Raw genomic sequence first — 16,754 nt, 5'->3', positions numbered from 1 at the left:
ACTACGGAATTTTTAATACAAGTTAGTTATTATTTCTAATCCAATTGTTTTCTAAATTGCAAATAGTATATCTTTGTTGTTTCTAAAGCACTTTTTACTTATCTTCTTTCTTTTTTTTTTACGTCAAACCAAACTGAAATCTTTTAGAAAAAAAAAAAAATGTTTGTAGGATGATAGGACGGACAACAGTGAATGAATGAATATTTAACGACATCCCAGCACAAAATAAACATCGTCATTGGGTGTCAAACAAAGGTAGGTATATGAATAGAGAAACCCTGGAGTATTAAAACGAAGAATCAGCATTGCTGCTTCTTGTGTTGTTGCCTGCGCTGCTAATGCGTAAGCTGTAGATCTCAGGATGACGTCGTGCCCGGCGAGAACACAAAGCACATAGTTGGTCACGAAATCGTTTTCCACTAATACAATATAAAATAAAATTGATACAGTTGTTTGAGTACTGCAACATGTTTACCACCAACCACACAAGTTCCGTATCTGCCCATTCTTGAGGTCTGTCATATTTATCAAAGTCAAGCGTATTTATATATATCATATAGATACAAAATGGCGTCGTGCAGACGACATAGGTAAAACTGGTGATGAGCAACATGGCGGTTAGAGATGATGCCTGATTTCTTCTTGATGACACAGATCTGTTCTGGATGCTAGTTCCACCGGAGGAATCGTTGTGAAGAATATGACGGCTGCTGGAGACAACTTTGTATATGATAGAAATATTACATATTGTAAGAATGGTCGACGGGAAAAGGCCATATATACAAAAATCCACCCATGGCCAAAGGAAGATTTCAAATTCATCATAATCGTCATAGATATTGTCACATGGAAAGATGATTGTGTCATTGTCTATCGTCTCAACATAATCCCCGCGTCCGTAAAGGTAGTGACCGCTCAACGTCATCATAACCAAAATGATGATGATAATGATAAGATAACTCTTTCGTTTGGTACACACCATCTTTACCTTGTGAGGAAACCACACGGAGAAACATCTTTCCAAAGTTACCGACACCAGGAGCCACCCAGAACAGTAAGTTGTCCAGTAGGATGCCCACATGTGAATCTTACAAACAGCAGGGCTATATTCCCGAACGTCATAGTCAATCAGATGAATGATCCAATTTCGCATCAGTCCCGTATACAGAACGAGACCGTCAAACACAGACATGAATCTCAGATACAAAGAAGTTGTTGTTTGTCTCATTGATGACTTGGACAAGACGACAAACACTAAGATGTTACCCACCAGACCAACTACCATCAAACATGGCGACATGTATTTCCACAAAACCTCTGAAATTTTATATTCCATTATGTTGGTATAACTGTCAGTTGCCATTTTACTGAATAGTTTTCTTTTAGAAAGAATCAGTTATGCAGCGTGTAGACGTATTGTATTGTATTGATGAAATTAACTGTTTTTGTTTCTTTATATAACCTTAAGCAGTAGACATCCATAATAGATTAATAAAATACACTTCGACAAAGAGTATACCACTCAGGCGTAGCATCTAAGAATTAAATGCTGAATTAATATTAATCGAAGGCAGATACCATATGCTGCAAGGATGATGGTAGGGTTTTTTTTCCCTTGAGAAAACAAATCAAGAAGCACTTTACACCACGTAATGGAAATTAAGTGATTATTGGTTCATTATTAACACGGTTTCTTAAAGCTGAGTTTTCTGTTTATTGGAAGACATATTGAACATATTGCAGATGTGACATTTAACACTAATGATTTACAATTACCAGGAAGAGACTGATAAAATCTGTGTTAACCAGTGAGATATTAGACAAACAGTGCTAGTTTATTATTCGTTCTTCAGTATGTATTTGATTGCAAAAAATGTATGAAATCAACGAAAATGTAGCTGGGCAATTCCACGGTGGCTCAAGGATATGACGAATGCTCGGCATGTCTCCTTATATTATTGAGGATACGTTTATTTATCATATTGAAGTTACTTCTGCAGGGTAACAAACTTCATATATTGAATTTTATTAAAACGAAATATTTTGCGAAAAAACGATCGGTGAAAAAGGATGGCTTATCTGCCTATTATAAACGAAACTGTGATGTAAAAATATACAGACAGGATACTACCTTGAGGTACACCCATATCTTGTGGTTGAATGTCAAAGTCGACCCCACCCGGACTTTAAAAGATCTTTTTTTTCAAAATTGAGAAATAAAAACAAGAAGTCGACCTCTAAGGCCCATGCCATGGAGGTCGTTTAAAACCCCATACTTCCACGTGGTATCGTAAGCTTTCCCGAAATAATAAAACCCACTGCTACCAAGTGCTGAGTATGGATAAAAGATCAATCGTGCTACGTCTAGATCTGAATCCATATTGCACGTTAGATTCGAGATACCAACAAGTCGACGATTGATCATGTGTTCCATGGTTTTACAAATGCAACTTGTCAAAGCAATAGGACGATAATTAGTAGGATTTGTTGGATCCTTACCAGGCTTGGGAATAGGAATAATTGCTATCGTCCAATCAGAAGAAAAGTCACCAGAAATCAAGATATTAAAACTATTTAAAAGAACCATCAAAAGTGATTCAGGTAAATGTTTTAATAACTGATGATGCATTTCACCTGGTCCTGCTGAAGTATGATGGGCTCCACGAAGAGCATCCTGCAATGAGGCTTCGAGGTGAAGTCAACGCCACACGAAATATGGGTCCTACCCCTAACCGGAAATACGAAAGCTATGTCCAAATACGGTGCTTCGACGTTGCAAGAACTTCGCGATGAATTACAAAGACGACGAACGCGAAGCACCGGTCCAAAAAAAGAGAACTTGTTGAAAGGTAGTGAACTTCGTCCATGTTTCAATACGCTCCTAGTTGACTGGATGTGTATATTTACCATACGTATTTCCGTGATAATTTGACTTGATGGGGGGGGGGGGGGGGGGGGGGGGTCGATTCTAATTTTATACTTGCTTTACAAGTCCTACCTGGGGTTTTTTTTCTGCCGCTAATGTTATTATTCATACATAACAAACGAGTTACGCTGAGCAGAAGTTCGGTGCGTACAGTTTTTGTACATTACTAATTTGTTTTTTTAGCAGCAACCAACAGCCTTGAAAATAATTGTTTTCCGATTGTTCTGCATCTTAACTGGAAAACGCATCATTTGCATGTCCATGTGGTCAATCTAATTTTGTCCGATGGTTACAGCTAAAATGCGATTAAAAAACTAAAGAAAAAAGTATATATATGTGTGTTCTTTCCTGTCTGGGAAACTGTATACACAAGATCCCTTGCTGCATTACGAAACAGGTAGTGCGTTTCCTCTGATGACCTTGTCAGAAATTACCAAATGTTTGACATTCAACAGCTGATGATTAATTAATGAATATGCTCGAGTGGTGTCGTTAAACATAAACTTTTAAATTTGTGGGGTTTTATAATACACATGGACATGTGTTGTTAAAACAAATGACCTATATTCATGTTGATATTATTAATAATCCCCAGTGTTTGGGGATTTCATACATGTATCACATTCAGTTATAATTCTGCTTTTACATAATGTTATGTGTTTTTTATTTGTCATAAGAAAAACACAATTAAAGCGACAAAGTATCCCAATGTCTGTTTTCTTTAATAATATTTAATATTCGCCAGATGTCCCATAACATGATACACAGACACATTTCTTTTACGCCATGGACACCCTTTTTCAGATTGGAAGCGTATGATCGGAACGACAACTGTGGTCAAGTATGTCATATGACATCATTGTATGCCATTTCCACACCCCAGAGCCATGCATATCAAGATATTAACAGTGGAAAAACCATGGTGTCTTTTGATATGAATGCTCTTAATTCCTATTTGAGTCAGTTTAAAAAAGCGTTTGATGACAAATCAATGAACTTGTATAAGGAGAGGTATTTGCAGTACTTAAAATTGACTACTAAAGATGGAATCTATTACACCAAGTCTTCACAAAAACTCCAAACCTTTCACCACTGCAAAATGTATGCAGGCTCGCCAGTAGAGGCGAAAGATCTGAACATTAATTTTAGGTGCATTTTTTATTTCGAACCACGGCCACAATATTATGTCAATGCTGCATGTTATCCCGACTACTTCAGAAATGTATGTCTGACAGTACCAGGTGCATAAAACATGCCCATTTTCCAAACTATACCCACATGCTAGCAGTTGCTCATGACCACGATTATCTAGATCGGTGTCCAGAAGATATATTTCTTACATCAATTAATGCAACAGACATTGCAATAAACACAATTTAAATGAAAACACTTGGCCAGGCAACTAATGAGTTCTGGTTGAAAGAACGATCCAAACGACTACATTCATCCACATTTGGATGCATTTGCAAGGCAACTAACGCAACTGAGTTTAAACGACTAGCCACATCCTTGACATTTTATCTATTACAGCTGCTCCAATTATGTATGGCAAAACAAATTGAACAAAAAGCCATTAAAAAGTATGAATCCGATTTCGGAAAACATGTACACAAATGTGGCATGTGAATGCAAATAGTGTCCATTTCTGGCAATCTCTCCAGATGGAATCATTGATGAAAACCTTCTGGTAGAAGTTAAATGCCCTTATACTGCCAGGAACAAAGATATCAATAGTAACACAGTTGGCTACTTGAAATGTGATGGTGGCAAACTGTACTTTGATAAACATCACAATTACTGTTACCAAATCCAGGGACAGCTACTTTGTGCTGATGGATTGCAATGTTAGCTGATTGTGTACACTCTGAACGACAAAATACATTATGATTCACAGACAATGATTTCATTGAAGCCATGATAAAGACGTTTAAATTGTCCTTGATTGTTACTTCAAAGAGGCCGTACATGAAAAATTATTTTATCGTTCATATCAACGCCCTTTGTAGTGGTACCAGTAATAGGGAAGTAAATGGAGTAGTGTGCTATTGACATGGTGCATTTCAACCGACTAATAGTGCTAACCTAGCCAGAGAGTTGAGTTTCGAGCGTAGTCTCGACATCGGCGAGATTTTAAACTCAACTCAAGTTTATATCGTGATCCTAGCCCCCCCCCCCCCCCCCCTCAGAAGACTGTTACATCACTGATGTGGGGGGCGAGATGAGACCGGCCAGTAAAATAAAAAAGCTTGAAATTAGTCTTTCTGCTTCTGTTGTTGATTCAGGCGAGGTAAGCACCCTATCATCATCACCCTGTGATTCAGATTCACAGACCCTCTCAATCGAGCTGCCACCCTCACCACCCCCGGGACCGAAGCTTGGAGAAAGCAGGAAAATGAAGGCGCCTATGGCTCGGTCGGAGGTATCAAGACGGATGAAAAAGGGAGGCGAGTCAGATAGTTTAACTAGAGATAGTGTTTATCCCATTCCAACCAGCAACCCATTCGCTGCTCTGAGTGGTGCCCCTGTCTCACCTCACCCAATCAGTTCAAAAACTGTTAAAGCTAATATTTCAAAAACAAAAACTGAAATTCCAACCATTCCAGGTTTGATGAGAGTATTTTATGGCCCCATCGACCCCACCCTCTATGGGTTACAATTTATTCAACAAACAGTTTTGGAAATGAAAAAACTTCTACATAGGGACTTTCAAAAAAGTACTTTTCTACTCCCAACTCCAACAATGGTCAAACTTTTATGAGAAGTTTTGCTGACCCCCCCCCCCCCCCCCCCCCCCCCCCCCCCCCGCTTCAAGGCCACTGCTATTGTTTAGCAGTCTTAAAAGGCATTGAATCGGCGATTCAAACAGCTGAAACACCACAAGGCAGTGTATCCACCCACATCCGCTTGATTGCAAGCTTTGGGTCGCTGCTGGAGTTTCACGTCGTGTACACCGGGTCACGGGCAACCGTTACTTTGGTTTACGGCGACGCAGACGAGGAAAGGAAGAGGAAACGTGCGACAGCGGCGGTCCCGACTCGACCCAAGACGAAAGGACCAGCTCATCCGGACCGAGGGATGTTCTCAACGCCTGCAGACGAACCTCCATGTCCCTCTACGCCACCGCCTACACGTAACTGGCCACTGTCACCCAGTCTTGCCAGTTCGGAAGGCGGCGGTCCGGGCAGGAGCCGTTGCGAAGAGGAAGGCCGTCGCTCAGCCGAGCGACCGGCCTGACAAAGCAAGGCCTCCACCTTCACCAGCACCGTCCCCCTCCGACTCTGAAGCCATCTGGAAAGTTCAGGTCAGGCTTCCTGAAGTTCGTGCAGGGGGACACCGGATCCGGCATCACTGATGGGCGGACTAGTGGAACCAGAGCTACAACAACTGCCCGATTGAAGCGCTTACGAGCTACACACCATCAAGTCTACAGCCGGCAAGACGGGGTTGGTACTAACTCGGCACCGAGAAGGAGTCTACCGAAGCGGTCCTGGTTAGAGAGATGGATAGCCACACCATCCACAGGATCGTCATGGCCCTTTTCGACAACGACTACCGGAGTGTCATCACCATCCCCGCCGACCAGAGATGGAAGCACTTCATCCCCGCCTTTGCCGGCTCTCCGCTCATCAGTTCGCCGTAGGCCAACCTCCGCACCCTAACGGCCTTAACGAGGCTACTCACGTGGACATATAAATCGGACTTTAAACATTTAGACCTTCGTTCAAAATTTTATGTCGAAATTACTTCCTTTTTAAAAAAAATATTAAATAGTCCGATCCTCTCTTCTTTCTCTTATTTATTTTTGGACTGTCCTTCTAAAATGGTCCAAATTATATAAATATTCGGCCGAGCAGTCAATTCTTTTTATTTTTGGATTATAGCTTTTTTTAATTTTTTTAATTTATTCTATTAGCTTTTTCACTAATTGCTATTTTAAAAATTCTGGCCATTTTCAACACTACCCCCCTCCCGAGTCAGGACACCGATGTTATCGGAGGTCGGACTAGGGAGTTCCGATTGTCGAACTCCATCAGCCAACTCGGGAATAGTCGGGCTAGCCTTCTGGAACGGCTGCTTAGCTGAACTACGTGCCCGGAGCCCCCCGATAGTAGCCTTACCGAAGTAACTCACAAAAAGAAGAAACGCCGGCAGGCTACTTCATCGAAAGTAAATAATAAATCCCCCACCGCGGGGAGTTTTCTGAAATCAGAAGTCATAGCCCCACCTCCCGCGGCAAAGCGTACAAAAGCTAATCGGGGGGTAGTTCTACCGTCAACAAAGGCAAAGTTTAATACTAGCCTACCTACTAAATTAAACTAATCGGTAATGTAAGTGGACCCCCCCCCCCCCAGGGGCGGGCCAGGGATTTGTCACCACCCTTCTACAGACAAGTTAAAGCTACTAGGGGGTGGGGGGGGAGGCCCGAGTCAAGTTAGGCCCCAAACTCCAACATCTGCCCCCTATCAGACAAGAGGGGGTAGTAAACAACAGGGCGATGGTGCCCCCCCCCCCCCAATTAAGAAAGTTAGTCAAAAGTGTCTTTAGGGGAGTTCTTCTCCCCTCCCTCAGACAGGCCAATCTTAATTTTTCCATTACAATGACCAGTATGGACCTAGACGGGGGTGGACTCCTTTAGGGTGAAAGGGGTAGTACACCGTCTACTTTCTTTTATCCCAAAGCCTATAAAATGTGCCAGAAATGGGGACACTCGCAAAAAAAGTGTAGATCCACCAGGGAACACCCGATCTGTTTTAGGTGCAGTTCGGCCCACCCCAAAAGGTCCTCTGACAATCTGTAGGGGTGACCATTGCAGGATTATTTGAGGGCGACCCGCATCTTGGCAGAGAGACGTGCTCCCACAGGTGGGTCTACTAGGGGTATCCTCAGCAGCTGGCACAATTAACTCAACAAAGACTGAGTCGGTACGAAATCCAATACGCAATACATACGCCGGCGTAACCTCGGGGACTCGCTACAATTTCGAATCATATTTATTTATGTCCCTCGTAAAATAAGTTTCATTGTCTCTCGCTAAAGCTTGTGACAACTGAACAGTATTTCACTCGGGACATAAACATGATACGAAATGGAAGCTCGTTTAATATCCTATAACTATGCTATATGTATATATTTTTAGACACATGGCTTTAAATTAAAGTTACAGTCTCTGGTTACCATACTATAACGTCATGTACAAATATGAAATACAAGCTCAAATGCACTTTTAAAGGGACATTCCCGAGTTTGATGCATTGTAAGATGTTTCCGACTAACAAAATATTTCTACGATTAAACTTACATATTAAATATATTTTCTGGTTTAGAATATCAGTGTCTGTATATTGAATGTGTTTCTGATCGTCTTAATATTTGTAAGAAGCCCAAACTGGATATTGTCTTCAAATAATTTCGTACGTACGAAAAAATTATATTTTTGGAAATAAAGTGAAATTTAACCTAGTACAAATATTAGAACAATCAAAAACACGTTTAATACACAGCCACTAATATTTTATGCAAAAAAATATATTTGATATTTAATTACAATCGTTAAAAAATTTGTTAGTCGATAACATCTTAAACATTGTAGCAAACTCCCTTTAAAAAACTCGTGTGTGTTCGCTATGAACGGGCATCGTCAAAAGTATATGCTCGATTCGTCGCCTGTGCCGTCATTGCTCGGCAAAGTACAAACGACAGCCTGTTGTCAGTTTCAGTTAACACGTGCGTTTACGGATTTGATATTGTAGGGGTCGTCTCAAAAAATGAAATGAGAAATCTTGCGCTGTACGATGAACGTTCAGTTGAGGATACGGTACTAGAGTCTTTCGTTAAAACCGGTTTGATCTTGCCAACGTATTACCGACAATCGTACCTTCCTATTTCAGAATTAATATTTTATAAAGTGTTAGTAGAACTTTCAAAGTTTAGTTTGTATAACACATTGAGCATGTATATATATATATATATATTTTTTTTTTTAAATATACTAAAGCAGACATTGGACGTTTTCACTTCTTAATTTTACGAGTGTTATCAACAAATTCAAATAAATATTATTTCGTATGAAAAGGGTAAAGTTAGTTTGTTTTGTTTAACGACAAATGTTAGAGCATATTGACTTATTAATCATCGGCTATTGGATGTCAAACATTTGATAATTTTGACATAAACTCTTAGAGAGGAAACGGGTATATGTGAAGGGGGAGAGTATTGGGGGTCGAAACACTTACCTGCCCAAGCTAAACAAAATTGAAATATATATTTTCTGGGGGAGCATGAAGCCATATAAACTTTGTTCAGCACAGTCTGTAACCCCCAACCCCGCGCCTTGAAAACCCGCTACATTTTGTTTTTAGCAATGAATCGTTTATATGCACCATCCCACAGACAGGATATCACATACCATGTCTTTTTATATACCAGTTATGGCGCACTGGCTGGAACGAACCCGCCCATGAGGATCAATCCTAGACCGACCGCGCGGTTAGAAATCCCCCACCTTTTAAGGTCTAAGTAATGAATAGAAATAACATATAGTCGATAAATGACACGTAAATCGAATTTACCGACATCTTCCTCTCCCCTTAGAACGTTACATAATTATTGACACCCCCTTACATGTAATGTGTATGCCAACCACTGTTAAATTTCCAAGGCAAATCCCCCACCGACCCCTGGAAAGATGTACCATACCTCTACAGATATAAATATGTTTTGGAGATATGAGACGACCCCTCAATCAAGACAGTTAAATTTGTTCAAAATCACGTGAGAAGCTCAGCGCCTGTGCAAATCACGTAAAGTCCCAGTTCTACTGGCGTCCCGCTAAATGAAGAAAATCAAAGCTGGCCATTGCGTTTGTAGTTGACCTAGATAATGTATATAAGCGAGCATTGCGAAACTGTAGCGATGTGGTGGACCGTATATGTACCAAACAGAACTGAATCATCTAGTCTATATGCTTAAATAATAAAAATATTCCAGGGACTGCAGCTTTACAGGGACATTCCTGAGTTTGCTGCAATTTTTAAGATGTTATCTAACTAATAAAATATTTCTACGATTAAACTTACATATAAAATATATTATCCTGTTTAGAATATTAGTGGCCTTATATTGAACGTGTTTCTGATCGTTCTAATATTTGTACTAGGTTAATTTTCATTTTATTTCCTAAAAAATCCAGTTTGGGCTTCTTACAAATATTAAGACGACCAGAAACGCATTGAATATACAGACAGTGATATTCTAAACAAGAAAATATATTTAATATGTAAGTTTAATCGTAGAAATATTTTATTATTCGGAAATTACTCGGAAACATCTTACAATGGAGCAAACTCGGGAATGTCCCTTTAATACCATAGTGCGACAGGTAGTGGAATATAAAACTTACAAACAAGTTCAAATACTGACGTATGCGGATTTAGCATAGCCGCCATCTTGAATTCAAGACTGCCACCAAAATTGTGAAGGGGAAAAAAGCCAACAATGGATTTGTTTTTATGGAATAAAAATAATATAAAAAAGATAGTTATTCCAAATGTAGCACAAAAAAACAAACAAATAATAATAATAATATAAAATGCAAACACAAAAATCATGACATACCGAAACAGTCTAGACTATTACAGCCACAGCTTGTACATTAGTAGTTAATGTTACTATACTCTGAGGAATATGTCCATTAACAAAAGGTTAAATCCTCTCACAGGGTCCTACAGGTACATTTCCCGAAAGACACGCTGCAAGAGGATTATGTTGTTGAATTACAATACTGAATTCATCAAAATTGGGCCTAACCCCACGGCAATTCCACTGTATGACTGAATTAGTCTTTAGAGGGAAGTATGGGGTGTATTTTCACCTTTTGATCGTGATGGCGTATGTGACTGTATACACATGTGGATACACGAATCTGTATCTTTAATGGATATTTGATACACAATGAACGCACGCAATACATTTCCTTTCAAATGATGTGAAGCCTAAATAATAAGCACTTAAGTTATTAAACCCATGGCATTATTAAATATGCGTTAAAACGCTTTCTATTTTATTTTTGTTTTAAATTAAAATTAAAAGAAAAGAGATCGATATTTATTCTGGGTCGGGTCCGTTATTTGCTGCAGCGGAGGATATTCGATACGTCTCGGACAATAGTCCTGTTTGTGTTTTTATTGCTTTTACGCCCACCCCTTCCACCGATAAATGATATTATGTTTGCAACATTTTAAAAATTGTTTTTATATAAGAATGAATGATTAAGCCTATTTTGTTTTAAATAAAGGAAGTCTTTTTATGTTCGAAAATATACACCAATATTCTGCGGCTCAAAACTACTTACATACTAGTATCTAGTATAAAATGTACATCCAGCTGCAAAGTTATTCAACAACTAACCATCTGTTTAATATTCATTTCTTAAAGGGACATTCCTGAGTCTGCCGCAATGTTTTAAGATGTTATCGACTAATAAAATATATTTTCTTGTTTAGAATATTAGTGGCTGTATCTTAAACGTGTTTCTGATCGTTCTAATATTTGTACTATGTTAATTTTCATTATATTTCCTAAAAAATATTTTTTCGTACGTACGAAATTATTTGAAGACAAAATCCAGTTTGGGCTTCTTACAAATATTAAGACGATCAGAAACACATTGAATATACAGACACTAATATTCTAAACAAGAAAATATATTTAATATGTAAGTTTAATCGTAAACCTATTTTATTAGTCGGAAACATTTTACAATGCAGCGAACTCGGGAATGTCCCTTTAATCGATTTTTTTCCAGCCAGTGCACGACGACTGGTATATCAAAGGCCGTGGTATGTGCTATAATGTGTCGGATGGTGCATATAAAAGATCGTTTGCTACTAATGGAAAAATGTAGCGTGTTTCCTCTAAGACTAATTGGTGCGGTTGCGAACAAGCTTCATGCTATCAAGCTAGTCTTGGGAGAGTGGCAGTCCTCCTATAGACAGTACAGGAAGGATGAAATAGTCTTGTGTCGTGCTCGTATCGGTCATACATATTTAACCCATTCATGTATCTTAAAGAAAGATCCTCCACCTCAGTGTGAGCACTGTCAGTGTCTTCTGACGGTGCGACACAATTTGGTGGAGTGTAAGCATCTGCATGAAACTCGAAAAGATATATTTGGACAAACAAACGTGATGGAATCATTTCGATTCCATCCAGAATTAGTTTTACAATTTTTATGTGATACTAACTTTTAATTTGATATATCTGTGATATTTGTATTTTTTGCACAGTTCTTTACACTGTGTTTTTATTTGAATCTTTAATTTTTATATTGATGTTGCTCATCACTTTATTTTCAATTGACCATAGTTTGACACGCCCAATAGCCGATGTATTTTTCGTGCTGGGGTGTCGTTAAAGGGACATTCCTGAGTTTGCTGCATTGTAAGATGTTTTCGACTAATAAAATATTTCTACGATTAAACTTACATATTAAATATATTTTCTCGTTTAGAATATCAGTGTCTGTATATTCAATGTGTTTCTGATCGTCTTAATATTTGTAAGAAGCCCAAACTGGATTTTGTCTTCAAATAATTTCGTACGTACGAAAAAATCTTTTTTCAGGCAATAAAATGAAATTTAACCAAGTACAAATATTAGAACGATCAGAAACACGTTTAATATACAGCCACTAATCTTTTACACAGAAAAATATATTTGATGTGTAATTACAGTCGTCAAAAAGTCTCTGTTAGTCGACATCTTAAAAATTACAGCAAACTCAGGAATGTCCCTTTAAACATTCATTCCTCTAAGATTAAGTAAAAATTACCAAATGTTTGACATCCAATACCCGTTGATTTATAAATAAATGTGCTCTAGTGGTATCGTTAAAAAATAATCGAAATTTTAGCAAGATAAAAGATGGTAGTAGATAATGGAAGCAACGAAAGAAAGAAATGTTTTATTTAACGATGCACTCAACACATTTTATTTCTGGTTATATGGCGTCGGACTTATGGTTAAGGGCCACACAGATATTGAGAGAGGAAACCCGCTGTCTCCACTTCATGGGCTACTCTTTCCGATTAGCAGCATGGGATCTTTTATATGCACATACTACGGCCTTTAATATACCAGTCGTGGTGCACTGGCTGGAACGAGAAAATGCCCAATGGGCTCACAGGGATCGATCCCAAACCGACCGCGCATCTAGCGGACGCTTTACCACTGGGCGTCCCGCCCCGATAATGGAAAGCAATAATTATTTTGCCTGAAACATCTTTTCGATCTGTCTTGTGCAGAGGTAGGAATTTGATCACGGAATACGTTTTGATATTACCTCCAATTAATATAGCATATATTGGAAGATGGTTTGGGTATGAATGTATAACGACACCCTAGCACAAAAATACACCTCGGCTATTGGGTGTCAGAAATGGTAAATATATGAAAGTATTATTTATATATAATTATATAAAACCACAGTGTAAGTAGCTGTGGGTGAAAAGTATAATACAATACATAAATCAAGGTAAGTATATTTATAAAACTTTGTATAGAAATCAAAATGTTCCCAAAATAAAAATTAATTCTGGGTGGAATTTAAAAGATTCGAAACATTTCTGTTGCCAAATATATCACTGAGATTTACACTCCACCAAAATGTGGTGGACAGTCAGTGTACACTGACAATATTCACACTGAGAAGGGTCATCATAAACGAATGCATCAAATACGTAGGCTACATGCTGATAACAACACTACTTCATCCTTCCTGCACCGCCACTATCCCAGGATTAGCTTGACAGAATAAAGCTTGTATGCGACGGCACCGTCCCAATCATCTTGCCAAGTCCAAATGATATATCGGTTAATATGATATTTCAAATCACCGTAAGTGAAGCCAACACCGACATGGGGCAAATTCAAAGTAGATTTGGCAGCAATATCTGCCTTTTCGTTACCCATAATACATGGCTAGGTACTGAACAAAATATAACATCTTTATTGGCAATTGATAAAAAAAAGAACACACTTTCATATCACCATCCCAACCAAGAGAAGGAAGAAAGGAAATGTTTTATTCAATGACGCACTCAACACATTTATTTACAGTTATATGGCGTCGGACATGTGGTAAAGGACCATACATATATTGAGAGAGGAAACCCGCTGTTGCTTCTTCATGGGCTACTCTTTTCGATTAGCAGCTAACACATACCACAACCTTTGATATACCAGTCGTTGTGCACTGGTTAGAGCGAGAAATAGCCCAATGGGCCCATCGACGGAGATCGATCCCAAACCGACCGCGCATCAAGCGAACGCTTTACCACTGGGCTACGTTCCGCCCACAACCAAGGGATGTTCCAATTTCATGTACTGTAGAGCTTAGAGACACGAACGTTAGTGTGTAAAAATAATGTATTTGGATGCACATGAATCCTTAATCTGTTCCTGGATTTTGATGATTGTCTAAATTCCAGCAGTAAAGATTGATGCTGAATCGGGCAATCTCGTGGGAATTATTGTGTCTAATGGAAAGACTGTATATTAAGCCACACAATTCACATCCCGTGATCCATCTGTGTAAACAGGGATGTATTCACGGTACATTTCTTGGATTTCCATGAAATGTTGTTTATTAATAGCTGCATTATGTGCGATCTTTCTTCAGATGCACAAAATCGAATACAATTTTCGATGGTTTGATATACCAAGGTGGCAAATCAAAATATGAAGGCGTTCCCAAAATGTCGGTTTAATCAATGTTGGAGAATATGATAAAAACTGTTTAATGCGAAGACCAAATGTTCGAATGGCATTCGACTTCGCATCAAATAACTTCATATATTTGTTATCAAAAACCGCATTTATGTGCAGGATGTTTTGACATTGATTTAATCTTTGTATCATACTGCAGAGAAAGGTTTGCACGTCTAGCACCCAAAGCTTTCTCTACAGTATGCTACAAAGATTAAATCAATGTCAATAATTCAGTGTGATAAATACGCAGAAACAAACAAAACATTGATGAGAAAAATGGGCAAAAGAGAATTTGTTTCATAAATTATCATGTAGATAGTCCTTCTTTTCTACTTTTGAATGACAATAAATAATAATACTTTTCTACTTTTGAATGACAATAAATAATAATACAACAGAAAAAAAAATCAACATCTACTCGGGAGATTCGAACCAGAGATCCTGTGTGTGACAATCTAGTGCTATTTCAATGGAGCTAATCGAGAAATTCGCTCTAGCTACTGCTAGTATTACTTCCTACTACTACTAAATATCTCGTTCGCTCTAGCTACTGCTAGTGGTACTTCCTACTACTACTACTAAATATCTCGCTACGTAGATTCCAAATGTACCAGAAACATCAACCTCACCTGACGGGATTCAAAACAAATAGGCCCTGTTTGAGAGTCCAGTGCTCTATAACTGAGAAAAACACACAACAGCAAAGCACGGTCCTGAGCACCCCTCAACTATATGAGCTAGTTAGTTGAGTTAGTTAAGAGACCTTACACCTACTCACTAAAGCTGGGTTTTTACTTTTGACGCCGTAATACGCTAGCATACGGACGCAGCCAGCGTTCGCCAGCGCATAGGGTTTATACTTTTAAACACCTGCGAGCACTCGTCGTAAACCGGCGGATGTTGGCATAACCATTTCCAGAGTTCAATTGTGTTGAACTGCCAAGGCAAACGCCGGTAATTCAGCCAATCAGAAGTAGCCACATCATTCCACAGGAAGTGCACTAAATCGGTTCAACAGATATGGAAAACATAGATGAGAGGTTAACCAATGACGTTCAAACATTTAAGTGTTTGTAAGTCCCGAATCGATACGATTGTTAAGACGAAATAAAGAAGGAAAATGTCTGGCGAGTCGTTGGACCGAGATGGTAAGCATGTACATTCTGGGAGATGTTCTATGATTTAAAATTAATGGACCCTGACTGTACTAACCTCCTTGGTTTACTCATTCTCGGATTTTTTTTTTTTTTAACCCATCCCAGCCATTGCTCCACATCTGGACAAAGGCCGTGGTATGTTTTATCCTGTCTGCGGGATGATGCATATAAAAGATCCCTTGCTAGTAATGGACAAAATGTAGCGGGTTTCCCCTGAAACTGTGCCAGAATGACCGTTATGATTAAAGTCAGTCACGTGTGCTATAGTGGCGTCGTTAAATAGAAACAAACTTTACTTTCAATTATAACTGCTGCATCAGCATTTACTGTACATCTGTAGGCAAGGTTACGGTAATTTCAAAGCACAAAATGTTTGGTTTTTTACTTATTTTTGCCAATTAAAAAAATAACTTTACCAGTAATCGGTGACGGATGCAGAAAATAAATTAGGGGGAGGCCTAATGACCCTTTTTATTAGTTGTTCTTCGCAAAATTTAGGGCGGGGCAAACCCCTGGTTCCCCTCTTACATCCGCCTCTGGTAATAGATATAATAATTATGTTGTTAACCTGTGCGACAGCGCGAGCCGTCGCCAGGTATTTATTTACAAAGTCGTTTATTTTTAGAGCTCTATACTCAAAATGATTTTAATCATTTTGTAAAACAATGTGTTTACGGCAAAACCGTTTATTGTTAATTCCAGGTGTATGGGCTTGTAAACGGTTTAAATATCTCAGTGATACATACACACGAAAGCGAAGAGAGCTAGTGGCGAAGAGCGGACGGATAAGGCCAAAAAAAAGAGAAGAATTTTGTTTCGGGTAACATGGCCAAAAAAAGTAGGGTAGGTAGGTAGGATTTGTTTTTTGTTTTTTTGTTTTTTTGAGTTCAAAGAAAGGTTACCCT

General features: G+C 38.7%; 1 protein-coding gene across 1 annotated transcript; it reads right to left on the bottom strand.

The window, feature by feature from the left end:
• Positions 1-286: 286 nt before the first annotated feature.
• On the bottom strand, positions 287-1,363 carry LOC121379152 (growth hormone secretagogue receptor type 1-like). Its single transcript, XM_041507646.1, has one exon. The coding sequence runs from the start codon at positions 1,361-1,363 to the stop codon at positions 287-289; it is 1,077 nt and encodes a 358-aa protein (XP_041363580.1).
• Positions 1,364-16,754: the final 15,391 nt, after the last annotated feature.

The sequence above is a fragment of the Gigantopelta aegis genome, chromosome 2 (assembly GCF_016097555.1).
Source record: "Gigantopelta aegis isolate Gae_Host chromosome 2, Gae_host_genome, whole genome shotgun sequence".
NCBI lineage: Eukaryota > Metazoa > Mollusca > Gastropoda > Neomphalida > Peltospiridae > Gigantopelta > Gigantopelta aegis.
Note: the sequence above shows the minus strand (reverse complement) of the source record. Positions and strands in the feature narration are given on the sequence as shown.

Bases quoted from the DNA above. Each gene is read 5' to 3' on its own strand.
- LOC121379152 (XM_041507646.1), bottom strand. From the start codon at position 1,363: ATGGCAACTGACAGTTATACCAACATAATGGAATATAAAATTTCAGAG.